Source organism: Plecotus auritus (genome assembly GCF_963455305.1).
Source record: "Plecotus auritus genome assembly, chromosome: 2".
NCBI lineage: Eukaryota > Metazoa > Chordata > Mammalia > Chiroptera > Vespertilionidae > Plecotus > Plecotus auritus.
Window position 1 is genome coordinate 176740182 of NC_137771.1, and position 24434 is coordinate 176764615.

Here is a 24434-nt window from a genome sequence, read left to right on the forward strand (position 1 = left end):
CTGATCACTCCAACTGCCCTCCTCTCCTGGCCTGGGGTCTGCCTCGGCCCTGCCACCATGGCTTTGTCAGGAAGGATGTCAGCAAGGTCTCCCAGTCTAATTAGCATATTACCCTTTTATTAGTATAAATTCCTCATTCCTTCATTGCACTCACCCTCAATGTTTACTTGAACTTTTCTTTTATCTAATGCCATGCTTTTAATGTCATTGGGTGCTAATGTGCTTTGTAAAGTAGTGCTATGCTGCAATGTCCAATAAAATCTTAGGGTATAGAGACCTGCAACCATTTTCACCACCTGCTGCCAACAAGAATTCTACTGGAAAGGTATTAAAAAGTAATTTGTTTTATTCAATACATAATCAATAAAATGCAAGAATAAAATCACAATGCTCCTTGACTTACAGTGAAAACCCTAAAAAAGTAATATGGGATATTTTTTTCTAAATATGGCCCCTTACTCCTACTTTAAGGATCTCTTTCTAGGTTAAAATCCTTGAAATACTTCAAAATCCACTGGGAACAAAGTAGGTAAAAGTAACAGCCCATTCTTGTTTGTCACAGACTTCTGATAAATGAGTCATTTCCAGGGAAATCACTAGATCTGAAACACTGGAGCAAAAGCCCCCTTTCCCACCCATCCATGCAGGAGCAAGAGGATAGGTGTGCACCCTCAAATGGCTTGTTAATCAAAGTTCCTCAATCTGCCTAGCCAAATGCTGAATTCCCCAATTTCTTTTCTAACCAGAAAAGGAGTATGAATTTAGATGTCAACCCTAACAATTTGGAGCTCTTCTCATTTTTTTCAAAATCACATGTAATCTGTTCTTTTTTCTTCTGGCAAATACAAAATAGACACCCTCAGGGAAAAGGAAACTTATATTTATAGTATAAGATAAAATATAATGTGATTTTGTTAAGATCCTCTGCTGGATCACTAAAAAGATTACTGCTTCTTATCCAAACTGCCACAGAAAAATCTATGCTAGTAGGAAGAAAAATTTCCTTAGCTCAATGATGAGATAATATCAGTAAGCAATTTATTAAAGAGCCCGCCATCCATCATTGGAGTTTGAAACTATAATGATGCATTGAAAATAAGTATTCATCCCAGGGCATTCCCCTCCCCCCACACAAATTTCTTCAGTCCCAATATCTCTTCAGTAAATTGTTAATAGTATTTCGCTCTTTGTCTTTTTGAAAACAAGCCAAGGAATGAGAAGGCTCCAGCAGCAGCTGTCATAAACCCAATGGTGCTTATTGCTCTGTTGGCCTATAAAGAAATGACAAGCAAACAAAAACACATTTTATTCTAAAGGCATCTCAGTGTCCTAAACCCAAGCTTTGGGTTGCTTCTTTTAAAAATATATATTTTTTTATTGATTTTCAGAGAGGAAGAGAGAGATAGAAACATCAATAATGAGAGAGAATCATCTATTGACTGCCTCCTACTAGCCGCCCACTGAGGATCAAGCCCACAACCAGGCATGTGCCCTGACTGTGAATCGAACTGTGACCTCCTGGTTCCATAGGTCGATGCTCAACCACTTGACCACCCTGGTCAGGCTTTGGTTGCTGCTTAAACTGAAGACCCATATTAATGTACAATGAATAAATTTAAAGCTCAATGCAAAATTTAAATTTTGTATGAAGATGGCATTTATAATTTTTATAATTATGACAAAGATATAGATAAACACACACACACACACACATATATATATATAGTCTTTATATTTTTAGAGCCCATAACCATTAATAAACTCATTATCACAATCCCTACCAATCATTACTCATGTTTGGCAAAATTTGAGAAGTTAAAAGTGATTTGCTCAAGGTCATAAGGCCAGACTTAGCTATAAGTTGACTCCTGAACACTGTGTTCACATTTTACACAATTCTACCCCATAAACACACACTGGTTTGGTTGGATCTATACCACAGTGAATAGTGTGTGTGTGTGGTGGGGGGGTTGGGGGGAGGGGGGTGTTTTCCTTGACTCAGGAATGTCTGTTAGCAAAATAATTCAGGGATATGATCTGAGCTAAATATCTGTAAGCTCTTATTTGGTAGATACCATTTCTATTCTGATAAACTTGAGAAGAAATCAATAGTAATGTTAATTATCATGTCAAAAATTAATTTCCCATGTAGACAAACTAAAATAAACCATTCTCAAGCTCAATTGTCCATAAAAGAGTTCAGACAGTTATAGCTTTTAGGGTATTAATCATCATCATGAGGGGTCTAATGAATATTCATGGTTTTCATGGTAATTGACTGGTATTACCTTTTATCTGCATGGGTTTGAGTACAATTTTATAACCCAACGGTCACATCCAGATACTTCAGTATCAGGTATTATGGAAACAACAGGTGTTCTCTAGAATTTAAGAATCAGGCTCCCAGACAAAGCAAAACATTTTCCCCAAGTGACTCTGCAGACCTGACCCAATGCTGGAAAGCCTGACTCAGCTCACATTTGCACATGCCCTCTGTCTGGCCCCAGGCCTCCCGCACCCATCCCGTGAGCCTGCCACCCCCATGTTACTGACACAGGCTGCCTTCCTAACTGGGCCTCCCTGCTGGGAATGGGCAGAAAGAGCCCTGGCCAGGAAAGGAGTGCAATGACAGACCCTTCACTCCCTGTCACCATCCGGTGGGCTGCAGGGACAAGGCCCAAGATAGTAACCCCCTGATCTGCCAACTTTCCCCATTGCCAGGGAGAATGGCACTGGCAAACAACAGATAAATCATATTTTATTTTATTTTATTTTATGTTATTTTTAGTGACAGGTTAAACATAGGGAATTTATTTTTTTTTAAATGTATTTTATTGATTTTTTACAGAGAGGAAGGGAGAGGGGGGAAGAGTTAGAAACATTGTTGAGAGAGAAACATCAATCAGCTTCCTCCTGCACACCCCCTACAGGGGATGTGCCAGCAACCAAGGTACATGCCCTTGACCGGAATCGAACCTGGGACCCTTGAGTCCGTAGGCCGGCGCTCTAGCCACTAAACCAAACCGGTTAGGGCCAGATAAATCATATTTTAGTTTATAATTCTAATTTTGTTTGGTTTATTTATTTTATTTGTAATTTTTAATTATCGCTACATAAGTTATTCTCCAGGAGAGAGCCAGAATTCATGGCAGCTTACAGCTACCCACATAGCACCTGGGGTGCAAAAAGGGGCAGGGAGAGATACAAGACAAAATACAATATCAATAATCAAAGATAAATCAAGCTCAACCCTCCTACAATTCCAGGCAGATGCTGAGCTCCCCTGAAGGTTTAATACAAGAAAATGTGGCAGACAATGAAAAAGCAGAAAGGTGCCTTTGGTGTCTTTAAATAGAGGTGTCAAATGGCCGTAGGGTCCAGCCCTGGATACACTCAAGGTCCTGTGGGTAGGGGGTGGCCCAGCTAGATGCAGACCTAACTCACTGGGTATTTTTCAGCCACTTAGAAACACAAAATATGAGAGAAATCCCATAAGTCTAAAAGGCCTGGAGTGGGGACAGGCAAGTTGATCCTAAACCAAAGATTGCACAGGCCAGATACAATAATACTAAAGCCACTTCCGTCAGTGCACACGTTTTCCCAAATCCCGTTCTATCCAGCCCGCGGAGCCGAAAGAGCGGAGGGTTCTCTTGCTTTCCCCTCCGCTCCTTCACCAGCAGCAGTGTTAACATGGCAAACACGGGAAACACGGCCGCAGATCCTTCTTCTGAGTGGGCGGATATAAAATCAGTAGAAGGAACAACCTCTCAATCTTCCAAAGGCTCCTTGTAATGCCCGCGGACGCGTTCCCCCCCCCCCCCCCCACATCACCCTGGGAATGCGTAGACACGTTACCGTGGTGATGTAGGGAGACGCCCCTGGAGAGCACAGTATCAGAGCATTAGCTAAAAAGGAGACCAACAACACTGTTCCCACTGAAGTTGATGTTTTAAAGACCAAAAACCTTTCAACCCAGTCTACATTGCCATCTACATCTATGCTCTGGGCATAATTTGGAAGTTGCACTAAAGAAAATGTTTAATTTACTGTTTACACATTTTGTTCTTTTCTATTTGTTTTAGTTTTAAATTATTTTATTATATTTAAGTTTAATTTGAAAGGCTTTTGTACCTTTCCTTAGTTAGGCAATTTTATTTTGCCTTTGCCACCTTCAATATAAGGTATGCTATTGTGCTATGATTCCTCCATTTTTTGAAGATTCAAATTATTATAATTAGTGTTGACATTCTTCTTGTTAAAATGTTTGAAATGAATAAAACTATTGAAATAAAAAAAAAGACCGTACCCTTTTATGTAATGATGTTTACTTTGAATTTATATTAGTTCACACAAACACTCCATCCATGCTTTTGTTTCGGCCCTCCGGTCCAGTTTAAGAACCCATTGTGGCCCTCGAGTCAAAAAGTTTGCCCACCCCTGGAGATGGCAAAATCCCATGTAATTTGAACAATCCCTTGGAGTTGCATATAATGGAATCTGACCTGTGAGGTTATAACATCAAGGGCTGTTCTAGGTGAACCACATGAACAAGAGCTTTTACTTTATGGCTTACTTAGGATTGATTATAAAATCATCAAACCTGACTCTGCAAACATCATCCTTTACAGGGTTCTCTGTCTGTGGGCCACAGTAGAGGCCTCATTCTGAGGATCTGTACATGCCCAATGAAACCTTAGCTGAGTCTGGAGCGCTGTGTCAGACACACTGTAGCTGGATCCCAGATGGCTGCAGACTTGATCAGGTAGCCTCTCAGGCTGCAATACTGGGCAGTACAGCACAGTCAGGCTGTGCTGTGTGTCTCCTTGTCCAGGCCTATTCAAGGGTCTTCCATCTCCCACAGAGACAGACGCATTTTATTAGTTGTTCCGGCACAACAGTGAGAAATGTTGATATCAGAAATTTTAAAAAAATATAGAAAAGAAAAGCCACAGACTGGGAGAAAACTTTTGCAAAAGAGAAATCTGATAAAGATTCTTATCCAAAATATGCAATGAACTCTTAAAACTTAACAATAAGAAAACAAGCAAGCAACCCAATTAAAAACGGGCAAATGATCTCAAATGACACATCACCAAACATGATATGCAGATGGAAAATAAGCATATGAAAAGATGCTGAGCATCATACGGATTTATGCAACGGCAAATTAAGATGAGATACCACTATGCACCTATTAGAATGGCTAAATTCCAAAACACTGACAACACGAGGTGCTGGTGAGAATGTGGAATGCAAAATGGCACAGCCACTTCAGAAGGCAATTTGGTGGTTTCTTACAAACCTAAACATACTCTTAGCAGACAACCCAGCAATCATGCTCCTTGGTATTACCCAGAGGAGTTGAAAACTTATATCCACGCAAAAACCTGCAAAAGCCTCCAGAACTCTAAGAAATAAAGGTCTTGTTTAAACAACCCAGACTATGGTATTTTGTTACAGCGCCCCAAGCTGACAAAGAAATACACACAAAAGCTATTTATAGCAGCTTTATTCGTTGTTGCCCAAACTTGGAAGGAACCAAAATGCCCTTTAGTAGGTGAATATACATCCAGATAATGGAATATTATCTAGTGATGATAAGAAACTAGCTATCAAACCATGAAAAGACATAAAGGAATTATAAAAGCATATTTAAACAATAAAAAGATCAGTGATTACCAGAAGTTTAAGTAGAGGAAGGGTGAATAGGCCTAGAGCACAGAAAATTTTAAGACAGAGAGAGTATTCTGTATGATACTGCAATGACATAATTTGCCAAATCCTGCAGAATATACAACAGGAAGAGAGAACCCTAATGTAAACTATTTTTGTGGGAGGAAAAATGTTTTCTTTACCCATCTTTGGTTCTCAGATGAGTCGCTGTAATAAAAGACAGGTTATAAAAGACAAGAGAAAAATGGTTTATTGACCTACTAGAGGCCCGATACATAAAATTCGTGCAAGAGTAGGCCTTCCTTTCTACTCTGAGGTTATAAAGTTAACTCTTGAGTCCAGAAATGTTCATGTGCACCTCAGGGAAGGGTAACTCAAAGATGTGGCTTAGAATTCAAGCTTATATAGCATTTTCAACAAAGAGCAGACATTTGTAGAGAAATGATAGGACAAAGGAAAGTGGTTTTAGGCTTCCAAGGAGAGCAAACTGCAGGAAAGTAAACATATGGGAAACTAATGGTAAATAGTGGCTTGTCAGTAAAGTTTGTCATACAGATTCCTCTGATGCCCCCTCCAGGCTGATAAATGTCTTACCTTAACCACAGGTTGTCCCAGTGATTAAGTTTTGTCCTTCCTAGTAGAGAGAGGAGGAGGGACACCTGTGAAAATGTATGTCTTGCTTTTAGGCAAATAGGGGAAATGGATTTTTGTGTATCTGCTTCTTCTCAATGCCTTCAGTTCAAAATAATCGTTATGCCAAAGTGATATATTTGGGGGTGACACATTCTGCTTTCTTTTACTATAGACTTTGGTAGATAATGATGTACCAATGTTGGCTCATTGTTTGTGACACATATACCACACTGATGTGGGGTGTTCTTGGGGAAGGCTATGTATGTGTGATGGGCAGGGAGATATAAGGACTCTATACTTTCCATTCAATTTTGCTGTGAACCTGAAACTGCTCTAAAAAATAAAGCCTGTTAATTTTTTTAAAAATCCAGAAAAGTACAAATCAGAAAAAAATAGGGCTATATCCTACCTACCTTTCTCATCTTTTTAAAATGCAGCTACAATGTTGTTGTTGTTTAATTGGAGGAAAGACATAGCCATTCCCCAAGAAAACTGTTCTAAGTTCAAGACCCATAAGCCTTAAGGGGACCCAAAACACCAATCTAATACTAGCTATTACTGGTAATAATACTATTAATTATTGACAATAACAAAAATAATTCAAGTGTTTTATTTCCTGTTAGATCAACAGATATTTTATTAAAGAGTGCCAACAAAAATCTATAAAATTCCTAAATAGTGCAATTAATAATATCTAGCATTTCTTAGGATGGATGATAGGCAATACAGAATGCTAAGAAAGAAAAAAAGAGAGAGAGAGAGAGAATTCATGGACATGGACAACAGTGTGGTGATTGTGAGGGGGGAGGGGTGGGGAAGGTGGAAGAGGGCATAGAGGGGATTAATGGTGATAGGAAAAATAAAATAATACAGAATGCTAACATATTTCAAATATATCCTATAATTTACAAAACAACCTCAATTTATAAATTAGGAAACTGATAAACAATGAGCCCCAAGTCACCCAGCTAAGTGATAAAGATGGAGTTCTATCTCAGGTCAGCAGAATTCCAAAGCTAAGGTGGGTTCTTAAGGTTGTCACTACACCATCTTCATCAGAACTTGTTAGAGAAGAGTTCAACTGATTGTTGAGGGATGATTGATTTTTATGGGTCTTGATTGTGGGTATGAAAGGTGATTTGTGTATATATACTCTGTGTTGTAGCTCAGAAGCAATTTATTTTTCCATGTGAGTAGTACATTCATTACATTAATGTATTTTCTAAATAAAAATGAATTTCCAATTAAATCACTTCCTAATGAAAACAAATGTATCCTTTCTTATTTTCCATTACCCATTTTCCTAATTTCCATCAGAAGAATTTTAACCTCCTTCCTTAGAATAGATGTTTATATAACTGACCCACCATTGCAAGATACTGAAAGCCTTTATATATTCATTCTCTACACTTTAAAAAAAATCTTTAGGTTGAAATATCAATGATGGAATTGAGTTGGTGGGATGATAGATAGGAAAAGCAATTGAATCATGCATACTTTTAGTTGGAAAACTGCCATACTACAAAATAGTGGAGGTAAATGACAAAGTTGCTAGCTACTTTAAAAGTAAGGTCTTAAGAACCATGGCTTTGTAATATAGCTTGATATCTGGTATTGTGGTCTCTCCAACTTTGTTCTTCTTTCTCAGAATTGTTGTGGCTATTCAGGGTCTTTTTTTATTCCAAATAAATTTTTGGAGAATTTGTTCTAGGCCTGTGAAATATGTTGCTGGTATTTTAATGGAGATTGCATTGAAGCTATAAATTGTATTGGGTAGTATGGACATTTTAATGATGTTGATTCTACCAATCCATGAACTCGGTATGTTCTTCCATTTGTTTATGTCTTCCTCTATTGCTTTTTTCAATGTCCTGTAGTTTTCTGAGTACAGGTCTTTTACCTCCTTAGTTAAGTACCTTAATTTTTTTGGTGCAATGGTAAATGAGATTTTTTTTTTTTTTTTTTTTTTTTTTTTTTTTTTAGTTTCTCTTTCTTTGAGTTCATTATTGGTGTACAAGAAAGCCATAGATTTCTGGCTATTAATTTTGTATCCTGCTACATTGCTGAATTCATTTATTAAGTCTAGTAGTTTTTTTGATGGAGTCTTTGGGGTTTTCTAAGAACCATCAACAAAACAACAAGAAAGCCCTCTACATGGAAGAACATATCTGTCAATGCTATTTTAGATAAGGATTTAATCTGCAAAATTTACAGGGAACTCATACAACTTAGCAAAAGGAAGATAAACAATCCAATCAAAAAATGGGCAAAGGACCTAAATAGTCACTTTTCAAAAGAGGACATACAGAAGGCCGAGAGACGTATGAAAACATGCTCAAAGTCACTAATTATCCTAGATGCAAATCAAAGCAACAATGAGGTATCATCTCACACCTGTCAGAATGGCTATCATAAACAAATTAACAACCAACAAGCACTGGCAAGGATGTGGAGAAAAAGGAACCTTGTGCACTGCTGGTGGGAATGCAGACTGGTGCAGCCACTGTGGAAGACAGCATGGGGTTTCCTCAAAAATCTAAAAATGGAACTGCCATTTGACCCAGTAATCCCACTTCTAAGAATATATCCCAAGAAACCAGAAACACCAATCAGAAAGGATATATGTACCCCTATGTTCATAGCAGCACAATTTACAATAGCTAAGATTTGGAAACAGCCTAAGTGCCCATCAACAGATGAATGGATTAGAAACTGTGGTACATCTACACCATGGAATACTACACTGCTATACAAAAGAAGGAACTTTCACCATTTGCAACAGCATGGATGGAACTGGAGAGCATTATGCTAAGCGAAATAAGCCAGTCAGAGAAAGATAAATATCACATGTTCTCACTCATATGTGGGATATAATGATCAACATAAACTGATGAACAAAAATAGATCCAGAGCCCTAACTGGTTTGCTCAATGGATAGAGCAGCGGCCTGTGGACTCAAGGGTCCCAGGTTTGATTCCGGTCAAGGGCATGTACCTTGGTTGCAGGCACATCCCCAGTAGGAGGTGTGCGGGAGGCAGCTGATGATGTTTCTCTCTCATCGATGTTTCTAACTCTCCATCCCTCTCCCTTACTCTCTGTGAAAAAAAATCAATAAAATATATTTAAAAAATATATAGATCCAGAGACAAGGTAGCACTGAACAGACCATCCAACCTCACAGAGAAGGCGGGGGAAGGGAGGTTAGAGATAAACCAAAGGACTTGTATGCATGCATATTAGCATAACCAATGGGCACAGACACTGGGGCTGTGGGGGCTTGCCCTCCAGGGTGGGAGTGGCCGGGAAAGGAGACATATGTAATACTTTAAACAATTTTTTAAAAAGTCAATTACTCCATTAAAAATAATCCAAAAGCTCTATGAATCAAAGAATCTACTTAAAAGCACAAAATTTCTTTGAAATTAGCATTGCAAAGAGATATAAAACATTTACAAACCCACCAAGATATGTCATCAGTTGGCCTCTGTCAGCTAATGAAAAAGAATATTAGAATTACCATCTGTTTTTGGCAAATGAACTTCCATTCAAAAAAGTCAACAATCTTTTCAGCATATTATTTTCAGTATATAAGATTACTGATTTAAGACTGCTGCATGTTGGGGTAATGGGGGAGGAGGGGTGGATACTGAAAGACAAAAGGCAATAAACTAACAGAAAACTATGGTCTTGATTCTGCTTCAAGTCCCTTCTACCCCAAACTTATAATATCCATGTTTAGTCTCAATTTGGTCATTAACTTGCTGCATGACCTTGGACAACTCAGTTCCCTGCTTTGTCCTTCAGTGTTCTTATCATTTTGTGTGAGGCCTGGGAACCTTATCATAATCAATAGTTATCTTTTTCCCCAATGTAAGAAACTCCTTATCTCTTAAAGAAGACTCACCTGCTCTGAAACTCCTTCTCCATAGCGAAGCAAAGTCACAAAATGCTCACAGTTGTTGACCAGTACGTCATATTCCACCTCCTGTCCAATAACAAACTCTGACCGTTGCATGACTTCTTCCATGGGGAGGGGGGAGTATGTTTCATCATATTTATTGTTTATTCTATATGTGTCATTGCCTGCAACATCCTTCAAGAGCTGCATCTTCACCAGGGCCTTTCTGCTGAATACAGACTTGGCGCTTGTAAAAGATGCAGGAATGCCACCCTCTATAAGGAAAATTCTGGTTAGCAAGCTGCAGTGACCCAGCCCAGTGAACTTCCATGCCATCTAAAGACTTTGAAAGTGCTGGGATAACTGAACCCATCTCTGTTCCAAATGTATCATCAAACCAGAAATCACTTAACTTACCAGCCTAAGCACTCATTGTAATTTATCAATATACTTATTCAATAATGTGTGAGTGAGAATGCAAGAAGACTTTGGAAAATTTACATCTCTCCAAGAGTAAATTGGGTAACAAAACTGTACCCCTTCTTGAGTAATACGTTCTCTATCACTTGGTAGCATTATTAGAGATCTTGGTACATGTCTCTGACATAGTTCAGATAGGACCATTGCCCATGTTTTCTGTGAAGTGGTCTCTTTTCCGGCATGTGAACCCTTCCCAGCTAATATTGTTGGGCTTGAGCAGTAGTGCATTATGATTAGTAGGGTTGTCCTAGTGTCTAAGCTGCATTCCTTATCCTTACCTCAATTTTACACTTATTCTTTCAACTATGCTTTAATTTGGGTCCAATTTGAAATTTACACAGTTACCCCATTCCTCTGAGGGGTGAGCTGGAGTCAGGTGGAGTTGCTGCTTTTGTTTTGTCAGTTTCTTTGGCCAAGAAACTAAGTCCTGAACCTGAACATGATCCTGACCTAGTATGCACTGACTGCTACATGTGGCCTCAGGCTGTGGCTTAACCACCTGTTATAAGGCCTCATGCCCTGTCACTACGTCTTAGCTGCTTCTATAGGTAAGCATTTGCCTAGACCAGTGGTTGGCAAACCGCGACTCACGAGCCACATGCGGCTCTTTGGCCCCTTGAATGTGGCTCTTCCACAAAATACCACGGCCTGGGTGTGTCTATTTTGAAGAAGTGGCATTAGAAGAAGTTTAAGTTTAAAAAATTTGGCTCTCAAAAGAAATTTCAATCGTTGTACTGTTGATATTTGGCTCTGTTGACTAATGAGTTTGCCGACCACTGGCCTAGACTGCCAGAGACATTTGTATCCTGGCCTATCATAGTCAGTGTCCGAGGCTGGACAGGCAATTCCTCAGTGTTCAGCTCTACCGCCAAACTCCAGTCCCTCTCCATCTGTCCAAGATGCTATGCTTCCAATAAGTCATGCGAGGGAAGGTCTGTATAACCAGTGCTTAGACACTTTTCCTTTTAGTAATGACTGAAAGCAAACTTTCTTTCCTGCTCCTCCTTTTTTCTATCTACCAAGCTCCTATTCATTGGAGCAGCATTTCCAAATCTTACACATTGAAAGTTCTTACACTTACAAGTTCTTAGAACACATATATTCTAGTTAGAATTATAAAACTTTTTTTTTACTAGTCTGATGTAATCAGTTTGCTGATGAGGAAATTGATGGTTGGAGTGGTAAACTGGCTTGCAAATATCACATGAGTAGTTAACAACATAAATGGGAATTGAATTTCAGTCTACAGAATCAATGCTCAGTGTTTGGATCACATCAATAAGAAACTTATGACATGAAAATAAAGAAACCAAAATCTCATATTATTTCCCAGATGTGAACATTGCAGGAATAACGTAGAAAGTTGCTAAGTGTTAATCCCCAAGCTCTGCAGAAACTAGCAGCTCTGTATCATAAATGTCATTGTATTTGCCATTTCCATTTTCAATATTCTGGGGAAAAAAGCAACTATCTCAAAATATTGCAAAAACTACTTCAAGATAGTAAGATTTAGGGATATCAACACTTTTCTTTAAAGGTATTTTTAAGAAAAAAAATACTCCAGGTTATTTATCTGCATATATTTTCCTAATAAGTTAATTTGTGCTCATTTCTAAACATGTAGAAAATACAGCATAAACATGTAAATATAAATATTCCATAATCCTGCCACCTAGAAATAACTGCTATTGTTTTTATGTACTTAAGTCTTTTTTAACACAATATAAAGATGCATGTATCTGTGTGTATTCATGGGTATATATGTGTGTGTGTGTGTGTGTGTGTGTGTGTGTGTGTGTGTGTGTGTGTTTTACAAACTGGGTTTTATATTGCATGTTACATTTTAATCTAGAATTTTCAAATAAATATCATGTGAGGATCATCTCTCATGCAATTAAACATGTACAGAAATGTGATCTTTTCAATGGCTTTTACAGTGGCTATAGTTTTTTGCTATTTAGCACCTCATCCCTTCACTGCTCTTCTTTCTGGAAAAAACTCTATCTAGGCCAACGAGCATCCCATTGTCCTGGGCATAGTGATGGTCCAGCAATGGGTATGGGACACACACTGGATGAATTAGAGTCATTCTCCATGATTCTTCTAACTGCAACAGACAAGGATTAGCTATTTCTTCTGTTGGGTCACCAGATTATAAGAATGAGAGTCTAAGGATGCTGATGGTCATCAGTTCGGCTCCTTAGAGAGACATAGCCTGGGAGAATGAGGACAACAAATAGAAAAAAATACAGATGTTAGACAGAGTCTTAATAGTGTTCAAACCTCTCATTGTAGGCAGCCCTGAGGCCAGCACCATCTCTACCCTTTCTGTAGTTTCCCTTAGTGAAACAATGAGTTATCTTTTTGTTTAAGCTAATTTGAGTATGATTTGTTACTTGCAACTGAAGAATCCTGCCAAAACACAGATGCCTAATATTTTGCAGCTAAATAATAATTTGTTTAACCGTTTTCTTATTGAATATTCAGTCGTTGTCTATTTTTTAAACCATTATGAGTGAAATAGACATGAACACCCTTACACAGAAATGTTACGTTTATATCTTTTAGATATTTCCCATGAACAGATTTGTAGTACAATTATAGGGTAAGAGTATAGGAACTCCTTTAAGACTCTTAGCACATCTCATTGTTTTTGTGAATTAGTTTATCAACTTATTTTCTACCAGCAATATCTTTGTTTTCATTTCATTATACCCTTACCAACAATGATTGTTGCCATTTTTTAACATGTGCTAATGTGATAAGCATAAAATCTATCATTTTATTTTACAATTCTTAGATGACTAAAAAGTTAAAACCTTTAAAGATGAGTGTTAGCTTTTGCTTCCTTCTTCTGCAGATTGTTCATAACTCTTTACCTAATTGTTTTGTTTTTGTTTTGTTTTTTTGGAATATTTGGGTGTTTGCTGTCCACTTGGCCTGAAAAACTCTTTTCCCAAATATAATCTGCTCAGTTTTCTCACCTCTTTCAAGTTCAGAAATGTTACTTTCTTATGAGATTTTCCCGACCACCTCACTTACAATTACAGTACCCCTAATCCCCTACCACTTCCTTTTCTGCTTCTATGATTGATTTTCTCCATATTATTTATCTTTACTTATTGCTCTCTCTCTCTCTCTCTCTCTCTCTCTCTCTCTCTCTCTCTCTCTCTCTCTCTCTTCCCCCCCCCCCAACCCCTCTAGAATATAAACTACACCATGCAGGGACTGGTTTATGTATATCCAGCATCTAGAATAGCATTTGACACATACTGGGTAATCTATAAATAGATGTTAAATGAATTGAGATAATTAATTTGTATGCTATATAAAAAACAGTGACTCTTATCGTGTTTGTGGCAAATATATTTCCTGTTTGATTATTTACTTTTTAATTGTGATGGTTTTTTTTTTTTAACCAGAAGTTTTACATTTCAATGTGAACTGGCCTTTGTGATTTCTTCAACACCACTTTGGTCTTAAAATGTTCTTCCCTAAACCTAGATCAGCTATATTTATCTGCTTCCTATATTTTAGTTTATTTAGTTTTATGATTCTGTTCATGATATTTTTTTCTGGTAATAATAATAAAAATGTAAAAAGCTCCCAGGAGCTTTTGGAAACAAACCTTACCCAGAGGTGTTAAGTTGATAACATAACCATCACCCAAGTACAGGGCCCAGTGCTGATAGCCAGGACGAAACACTTCAATCAAGTCCCCTGGCTGGGGGTTGCCAGGGTAGGTCAAACTAAAGTCATTCACCGCCATCTGTAATGACAGACATAAAGAAAATCTAGCTAACATGACTTGACCAAAGAAAATCAGTTTAAGACTTCCATAGAAGCGATGGGAGACAGAATTTATTGGGATCACACTTCTTATTAATGACTTAGACTCATGCCCTGGTCTGTTTCTTTGAATGATTCCAACACCGAATATGTGTGCACAAGTGGACAAGTGGAGACTTTGTCTGCTATTGCTTTGTTGCAATGCTTTTCATCCTAATCAACCCCAGGGCCCCTTTGTAAGCATCTTATAATTCTCTTTAAGTCTAAAAATTTACAGATAATATTATTTACCTACAGACAAAATTTTCAAGAACATTAATATGATGCCATGTTTGGAATAGAATAGGGAAGGACATTTATATCAATATCTGTTTTACTATGTAAATAACTACACAAAAAGACATAATAAAGTATCTATATTCTTGCACTTTCTGAGCATGAAAAAGTCAGGATTGAAAAGCGGACTATGAAAAGTCTTTCACATAGCAGCATAATAAAATCAAAGAGCAGAGGGATGGGCGACTGCTAATATTCTGTACCAAAAAAAAAAAAAGTGTATTGCAAAACTTACTCTGTGAGTTAATTTAAGCAGACATAAGTTCTAGGCTTGGATGAGTGTCCAGTCAGATATTCAGGCATCTAATAGGATACAGGACATTTACCCCTTGGGCTGAACTATGCTGTGCCTGTCTAGGCACGCTGGCCTCTACCCACTGCATATCAGTGAATGCCCTTTGTCATTGTGACAACAACAATGACAAAGATTTCTTCCCCCGCCCCGCCCCCCAACACTGCCCTGCTTACTGTCTGATTCTTCACTTACTGATTCCAGAACCAGTACAAGGTGGTCAGCATTGAAGTGGGGGTAATTTGGAAGGTTGGGGAATTCATCATAATGATGAACATGTCTGAAAAGTCTAAGTTTGACCAGATTTTCTTTCCTTGTAAATCAATACTTTTCAGAAAGAACATATGTCTCAAGTTTATTTTTATGGAAGGTTAACCGTTCTATGTATGGCACAGAAGTCTAATGACTCAACAAGAGGAAGTTACGAACATCCATCAAAAATCAAAAGATTTAATGTGAAATCCATGTTGAACATCTAATTGACAACAAAGTGTTCATCATCATCTAACGTAGATGTGTACACTCATTGACAAAATAAATCCAAGTGCCAGAAAGGGAAACTTCCAAATCATCAAAATTATAATCATAATAGCATCAGCTAAGGACTCGGAAGACAAACCATGATTTTTCTGGCACTCTCAAAGTCTTTTTTACAGCAGTTGATATTGGGAGGGTGTTTTCCCAAGTATTTGTATGCCATCTGTTGAAAACTTCAATCATCACATTGGCACATGAACATGGCCTATATAAACTGTCCATCTGTTGAAAAATAACTATTAAAAACAACTTTATGGAAATCATTAAGTCTAACCACCCTGTCAAATATGTTTGAGCCTTATTAATATGGCAGTTCCCAATTTGGCCACGTGGGTACTAAAAGGAAAAATAGATAAAATACTATGATATAAACAAACACATTTCCAACGAATATGAATCAGCAAGCACACACAGCTCCCTGCTAGAATTCAGAAACCTAGCCAAGCTCACAATAATAACCATCATTTAAACAGCACTTTGTAGTGTAACCTTTTTTTTCAAATGCACTGAATTAACTCTCTTTAATTTTTTTTTAAAACTATAACTATTTGAGTTCATTTGTTATTAACCCATTTAACATCTTAAAAGGTGACAGTAGAAAACGCCAACTTTTTGAAAATACCCACTGAAATCTTTACATTATAAAATATAAAGGGGAGCCCAGGTCAGTGGGGCTCAGTGGTTGGAGTGTCGGCCCATGCACCAAAGGGTGGTGGGTTTGATTCCCAGTCAAGGGCACATACCTGAGTTGCAAGTTCGATCCCTGACCACAGTCGCTGCTCATGCAGGAGGCAACAAGTCAATTTGTCTCTTTCACATCGATGTTTCAATGTTTCTCTCCTCTCTCTCTCTCTCTCTCTCTCTCTCTCTCTCTCTCTCTCTCTCTCTCCCCCCCCCCCTTACTCCTTCTCTCATTTCCACTCTCTCTTAAAAGCAATGGAAAAAATATCCTTGGGTGAGGATTAAAATATATATATGGGAGAATAACTGGCTGGACTGGGTGTTAAAAATATGAGCTCTTGTCTTAGGTCTTTTACTTAGGGAAAGTCATTCAAATTATCTGAATCTCAGTTTCATCATTTTGAAGGCAGGCATAAGAAAGCATAAGACAGGCTGTTGCAAATAACCTTTCCTGAACTGGCTGAAAGCTGTTGCAAGTGCTTTGTGAACTGGCAAGAGCTAGGCAGGTGTATGGTCAGAGAGGGCTGGCTGTTTGTAAAGGTTGAAAGATGGGTCCATGGCAGACATGTGATTTTCGTTCTTTATCCTCTTTTTCAGCCATGATCATTCTTTAGAATGGATGATTTCACTGCAAAATGTTAATATATTTGGCACATTTTAAATTCCGACATATACCTTGTAAACTGGTTTATGAAATGTAATTTCATTGATTTCATGAAGCCTGTCATATTTATAAAGAGATGACAGGATAACAAGGAAAACATTTCATATTAGTAAGTACATTCTCAAGAAACGGAGAGAAGAGCCTGAAGGCTAACATTAAAGGGAAAGTGATTTCTGACACCAAACAGTTAGAAAGGCACTTCAGATGTTACCTGACTCAGCACTCTTCAAGCTTGGTTTTAGCAATGGGGGCCTTTCCAAATCAAACATCAGATAGACCCTCAAAAATCTAAAACATGAAAAGCAGCCCGGCCCTGGGTGAAGTCAGGGAGGGGCAGGAGAGCCCCATCTGCTCCTTACTGTTGCTGCTCCTGAGGCTATTGCGACCCCAGACCTTCTACTTTCAGGAATGGATCCTGAATGACACCTCTCTAGTCCGAATGCAACCCCCTCACTTGTAAGACAGAGAAAACAGAACCAGGCAGGTAATTTGTCTTGCCCAAGGTCATATACTACTTTCCAAAAGATTTTTAACACATCGTTTTGCTGGAGCAACTGGACTTTCCCCCCGGGGGGGAAGGGGTGAGATGGTGGGGGGGCGAACCTCAAACGAAGTCTCACACCTTATACAAAAAATGATTCAAAATGGATCATAAACTTAAATGTAAAATGTAAAGCTATAAGGCATAAACAAAAACCACATAGGAGAAAATTCTCAGGATCTAGGGTAAGCACAGAGTTCTTAGACTTGGTACCAAAAGTACTATCCATAAAAGGAAAGACTGACAATAGGATGTGCTCAAAATTTAAAACTTTTGCACTGTAAAAGATCTATGAAATGGATAAAAAAACAAACTACAGAGTGGGAGAAAATATTTACAAATCGAGAAAATATTTACAAATCATATATGCAAGAAAGGACTCATATGGAGATCATTTAGTGAACTCTCAAAACTCAGGAATAAGAAAGCAAAGAATATAATTAGAATTTAAGCAATATACACAAAGGCACATTTTATCAAAGAAGACACATATGTCAGGCAGGTCATGTTACACATCACTAGCCATTATGGAAATGCAGATGAAAACCTTGATGAGGTAACCCTACATACCTATCACAATAGCTCAAGTAAAAAATATTGGCCACAAAATGCTGGCAAGGATGCAGGATAACTGGATCACTATTAATTGCTGGTGAAAATATAAAATGGTACAGTCACTCTGGAAGAAGTCTATCAGTTTCTTTTTTTTTAAATCTTTATTGTTGAAAGTATTACAGATGTCTCCTTTTTTACCCCTGTTAACCCCCTTCACCCTGCTCCTGCCCTCCCCAGACCTTCCCCCAAATGATCCAGATACTGCACTCCTAGCCATTTACCCCAGAGACTAAAGACAATGAAGACTTATATTCACACAAATATTTATAGCAGCTTATTCATAATAGCCAAAACTGGAAAAAACCTATATGACCTTCAATAGGTGAGTGGTTATACAAATTGTAGTACAGCCATACTCTGGAATACTACTACTAATAAATAAAAAAGAACAAACTATTGATATCTTCAAGGACCTGGATTAATCTCCAGAGAACTAAGCTGAGTGAAAAAAAGCCAATGGTAAAGGTTACATAATGTATGATTCTATTTGTATAATATTTTCAAAGTGACAAAATTATAGAAATAGAGAACAAAAAGTGATCACCAGGGATGAGAGGGAAGTGGGTGTGGTTATAAAAAAGCGACATGAAAGATTCTAGTGGTGATGGAAATGTCCTGCATCTCCAGCGGGTCAATGTCAATCTCCTGGTTGTGATTTTGTATTGCAATTCTGCAAATTGTTGCCATTGAGGAAACTGGACAAGGTTCAGTGAATCTCTCTGTGTTATTTCTTACAACTGCATATGAATCTACACTTACCTCAAAATTTTAAAAAAGTATTTTTTTAAAGACCAGTTTTTTTTTTTTCTTTAAATAGAGCATAGAAGAGAACCAGTATGTGGAAGTTACACAAAGGCAGTTTTAAGCCATATGTCATAATATTTTCTTTCCTTGAAGATGATTCAATAATGAAATGGAGCACCTTGTGTAGATAGCAGGTTCTGTCACTGGGAGTATTTAAACACAGTCAGGGTTGATAAAAATAAAATTTCCATGGCAGGGGCTGGGCGGCGGGGAGGGGACGTTAGGGTAATGAGGCTTTCTAAGATCTCTTTCAACTACAACATTCTCTCATTCTGTTTTCCAGAAACTGTGCTAGGTGTAATCCTCAAATCAACATCACAAAATAGATATAATTATTTCCTAATGTGCACAGCAGTTCAGGAACTCATCCAAAATCACACAGTGGGAAAGAGCAGAACCCACACCTGGACTCAGATTAGCCTACCTCCAAGGTCAGGCCCCTATCCTGACTGCTTCTCCCCAGGCACTCTACCCGGCCTCCGTTGCTGACATTTCTGCAGCCCTCCTCACACGCTGCTACACTGTCAGCTGATTGCTATGACCACTATTTTACAGGTGAAGAGTCGGAGACTCAGAGGAGTTAAGTGTCAGACCCAGGTAGTGAGGGACAGAATTAGATTTCAGTTCCAGGTCTGTCTTCTTATTCCAGACTGCACGTTCAGTTTTATACCACTGATTAACATCATTCACCAAAGGAATTGCTATATTTCATCTTGTCCCTCTTCCCAAATACCCCATGAGATAGAGAAGCCACAAAGCACACAAAACATATATTTCATATAAGAACATGGGAAGTTTCTAAACATTCATATGTGGAACCAGTGAGTGATGACAATAGAGCCTTGAGGAACCCTTGCTCTTCTCCTCAGGTGAGGTGGCAAGGTGTGGCTAAAAACATGTAGAAGATGCCCAGACTCTGGCCTTAGGGAAGTGCTTGTAATATGTCTGGCTTGGAAGTTTGATTTACATGGATCCTTCTACCCATTTCATTCATGTACAGGTATGTAATATAGTGTTTCATAAGTGATAACACAGAACCAATTAAAGATGCATTTATAAAGTCCTCTACTGCACTGTGTGTCTGACCTTTAAAGTAAAAATACTTTTGAACAGTTCATCTGCACAGAATTGTTTGACGAGTTTATAATAAAGAATGGCAGGAAGGTAGGTCTGTAATCTTTGTACAACCAATTTCCCCTTTCAACTGCCGAAACAGGCTGCCCTGGTTATAGCTCCATGTCGGTCCCTGGGGATGCATCAAAGAAAGTAACTGCCCAGCGCACAGAGAGAGACAGGCTGATTAACTGCTGCTCCTGTCCGTGAGGCCACCTATGTTACAGGAATACCAAGCGCACTTTTTCACAAACTACTCCCAAGAATGCTATGGAAGTCAGAAACACCATCACAAGCTACCTGTAGAGTCCAACGGTCTCCCAGTTCAATTTGGACCCTTTCCTACTCCAGCGGCATTTTTCATCCACAGCCTGGCTACACTGAGATGGCTCCGTGAAGCCTTGTGCTCCCAGACTGGCTCATTCACAGATGCTCAGAGCTATAAGGACCCCTGACCCAACATCTTCACTCTAGCTGAAGGTTAACCTTCCAACCAGGTGAACCCTCCACAGCCATTGCACTGTCATTCTCTGCTTGGAATCCCCCCAAAGCTCCCCACTACCGACACCCCAATTGTGCCCTCTATAATTGTGACCTTCTTATCCCTACGTTCTAGGCAAAGCAAACTATTCCTCATTCCTCACACTGACCTGGAGTTTGGTTGCTAATACTGAACCTTCCTACCTGGAATGCACTGCCCAATGCCAAATGGCCCACTCTTAGATCAGGTCAGATGCCACTCCCTCCCTGAGTTCCCCGCTCCCCCCCCCGCCCCCCCCCCCCCCCGCCCCACCATCAGCCAGAATTTCCTCTGAGTTTCCACAGAGCCTTGTATCAGATGCCCATATTGTTTCTCCACCTGCGTCAGGTACTGGTGTCTGGGGAATTTTGTCTTCTGCTTGATGTGGAGGGCTGGTTCCTGTTGGTCTCTATCCCCCCAGTGCCCTGCAGAGAGCCTGCCACAAATAACTGCCCCTGAGTGAGTGGTTGATGAATGAGGGAGGAGGAGCTCCACTAGGAGGACAGAGCGGCTGGGTTTTCCAGCCCTAAATCATAGTCACAGTCCTGAATGCACCATCCATATTTCCAAAACCTAATATTTTATAATAATAATTACTTGTATTAGTATTCATCTCCACTTTGGTGAAGACAGTATGCTTAAAAACCTTGGTAAGCCAGACCCATTTCTAGTCCTGGTTCTGCCACTGAATGGGGTGTGGCTTGGGGAAGTGAGTCTCTTTCCCTGAGAACACTCTTCTCCCATTTGTTAAAAATAAATGAAAGGAAGAAGAAAGGAAGGAAGAAAGAAAGAAAGGAAGAAAGGAAGAAAGGAAGAAAGGAAGAAAGGAAGGAAGGAAGGAAGGAAGGAAGGAAGGAAGGAAGGAAGAAAGAAAGAAAGAAAGAAAGAAAGAAAGAAAGAAAGAAAGAAAGAAAGAAAGAAAGAAAGAAAGAAAGAAAGAAAAGAAAAGAAAAGAAAGAAAGAAATGAAAGTAGATGCTCTCTCTGGAGCTTCTCCCGTTATAGTTGGCTCAAACAAGTTTGTCTGGGAACCGGGAGGTCCTCCCTCCCTGTCCCCAGCACTCCTCACTCTTAAGCAGTCGGGTATCCTAAGGTAGCCCTAGCCTCACAGATCCTGCCCTCCTGCTAAGGGCAGTGGGCGCACTCCATCTGCTCCGGGGTAGGTCAAGGTAACAGCAGCGGACTACCAACCCAGGGCCACCTCCAGCGCCAACGCCAGTCCCCGCCCCCACACCGCGTGGAGACTCCTTCCCCCTCCCCCTCCCCGCCGCGTAGAGACCCCGAGGTGCCAGCGACACAGCAGGGCACCCATTCTTTGGGTCAATGGCCTCCCTCACAGCCACCCCACACTCTTGCGGCGCCCTCTTCATCCCAGGAGCACTGATGCCACACCTCCCTCCGCACACACAGATAGCCACCAACCCAGGGTTAAAACGCAGCCCTGGCGCCCTACCTAACCAATGACACCCCTCCCAGCCGCTGGGACATTCCGGTAACTATGGTAGCTGAGGTTATAAAGTTAACTCGTCTTCTTGAGCCCAGAAATGTTCGCGTGCACCACGAATACACCCTACACCCACTAGAAGTACGCCCCTTCTAGCTCTAGGCAAACTCCCTCATGCCAGTGGAAAAATCCCAGTCCCTGCGCCCAAAGTAAACATTACAGCCTTTGACTCAGCAAAGGTGGGAGGAAGTACTGGCCTTAAATAACCCTCCCTAAAGCAAACAAACAAACAAACAAAAAAACCCTCCGGGCGATGTGCTTGTCAGCCTGATCCAGCACCCACAGGCTGAGGACACACATGGACCCTGCTCCCTTTGGACCCCTTCCTGTCACCACCGTCAAACTTAAAATCAACTTCAGATTGGGACGAGGGGAGAAAGGAGAAAGCAGAAAGGAAAGATGTGCAGGCCCCTGTTTCCCTAGACTAGTGGTCGGCAAACTGCGGCTCGCGAGCCACATGCGTCTCTTTGGCCCCTTGAGTGTGGCTCTTCCATAAAATACCACGTGTGGGCGCGCACGTACAGTGCGAAGAAGTTGGTTTTCGGCTCTCAAAAGAAATTTCAATAGTTGTACTGTTGATATTTGGCTCTGTTGACTAATGAGTTTGCCGACCACTGCCCTAAACCTCCAGGTACCAGTTCCCCCCAGTGGGAAATTTACCTGGCTCTGGATGGGGCCTTCATCAGAGACAAGACTCAGGCAGCTCATTCCCCTTCCCACCTCCTCCCTGCCCTGTCCCTAACAGCGGCCGGCTTCTGGATAGACAAGCAGAGCAAGTCCCTTATTCAGTGTGACTTGGGTGCATGTGACAGAGCAGGGCCTGTCTCTCAGGCCAGGTAGGCCAGCAGAGGCCTCCAGGAATAGGGCCATGAGTTTAAAAATAAAGCTGGGCATGGAGAGTATCCTCTTCCTCAGTGCTCAGAAAGGGAGGCCAGAACCACGCACCAGCTAAGTAAGGAAGCCTGGCAGACTGCTGGCTAAGAGCGCTTTTTGGAGCACGGCACAGGACTTCTCTTCAAATAAGTCACAACCTAGATTTTTACTCTGATGTAAATGGAATCTCAGCTAAAAGGAAAGATTCTTTCCCCCCCAACCCTGTTCTAATTCAAAGGCTGAAATAGCTTGCTAATTTTATGTGTTTTGTTGCAATGAGAGAGAACTACCTAAAAATGGCAGCAGCTTTTATAAAGGAATCAGGTTCTGTTATGAAGGTTAAGGGTGTATCTGCGTGGCTTTGGCACCTTTAGAAAGACATTGAAAGCATGTGGGACCTAGATACAATTACTGGCAAAGTGGAAACTGGAACACTTGAGGGGTTGTAGCTTTGTTTTATATGAGTTTGTATTTTTCTTACATGTTCCCTATTTAATAGAGTTTTGGTTCTAGACTGAATCAGATATGCCTTTCAATACCCTTTTAATGTCTCAAAGAGAAAGCCAGAAATATGCATGTGCTTTGTGTACCCCAACCGTTTCAGTGTAGTCATCACTGAAGGAAGTGGTTCATGATTTTATACAGGAGAGTTACTGTGAGCACTTATAAAGCCATCCTGCTTATGAGCTAAATTTATTATGTTTGCCAGGTTAATCTGTTTTTCTCTAATCGGGCACTTAATCATCCAGTCTCCTCCCTATATTATGGATTCATGAATGTCAACCAAAAAGGGTTGCTCAGTCAGGGCAAAATGATAAATTGTCTTTTCATTTTGGGGTATTTGTGACTAAATGCATCACAGCAGAATTAAAATGAAATAAATTTTGTATTTTTACTCCTAGATCCCTGTCAGGTATAGATAAAATGCATGTGATTAAGAGTGACTCCAGTTTGATGCCTGAATGGAATTTGTAGGGGAAACAGACAAAGCTTCTTTGTGGTTCGGGAGAGCTCTGAGCTCCCCTATTTCTATAGATTGAAGAGGTAGTTAATCACTCATAGGTACTCTATGGATGAAGAGCACAGGACTAACATTTCCATTCAGAAAGAATGAGCAATTAGTCTCGTGCAGTAATAGCCAAATTTGTCTGAATCTAGAGTTGTAATTCCGGGATCTCAAGGGCTGCATATGATATATGATGAGAGGAGATGTTAGATTACAACCAAATAACCAGTTCCTGCTATTTTGGCTCTTACATTAAAGGAAGCACCGCCTGGGTGGCACTCTGCCTAGTTGGGGTGATAGGATGGAACATTAAATAACCATAAAAGAGATGATTTAGTCACGTTTGTTGTTGAATAAGTAAAGTCCACATTCCAGTAAAAGCACTGTGAGGTAACAAAAGTCATTATTTGCATTTTAGCACCTGGAGACTAAAACCAGTTGGCATTGTGTAATGTTAGAGAATCCTCAAAAACAAA

General features: G+C 39.8%; 1 protein-coding gene across 2 annotated transcripts; it reads right to left on the reverse strand.

The window, feature by feature from the left end:
* Window positions 1-330: 330 nt before the first annotated feature.
* On the reverse strand, window positions 331-22871 carry PLAAT1 (phospholipase A and acyltransferase 1). 2 transcript variants are annotated; one of them, XM_080656238.1, is made up of 4 exons: window positions 22740-22871; window positions 14318-14453; window positions 10211-10479; window positions 331-1271 (listed from the first exon to the last, which is right to left on the reverse strand). In XM_080656238.1, the coding sequence occupies exons 1-4, from the start codon at window positions 22785-22787 to the stop codon at window positions 1170-1172; spliced, it is 555 nt and encodes a 184-aa protein (XP_080512364.1). In that variant the 5' UTR covers window positions 22788-22871; the 3' UTR covers window positions 331-1169. The 2 variants fall into 2 exon arrangements, with proteins under 2 accessions (XP_080512364.1, XP_080512365.1); XM_080656239.1 differs by lacking the exon at window positions 331-1271 and adding an exon at window positions 9768-9797 and having other exon boundaries at window positions 22740-22829.
* Window positions 22872-24434: the final 1563 nt, after the last annotated feature.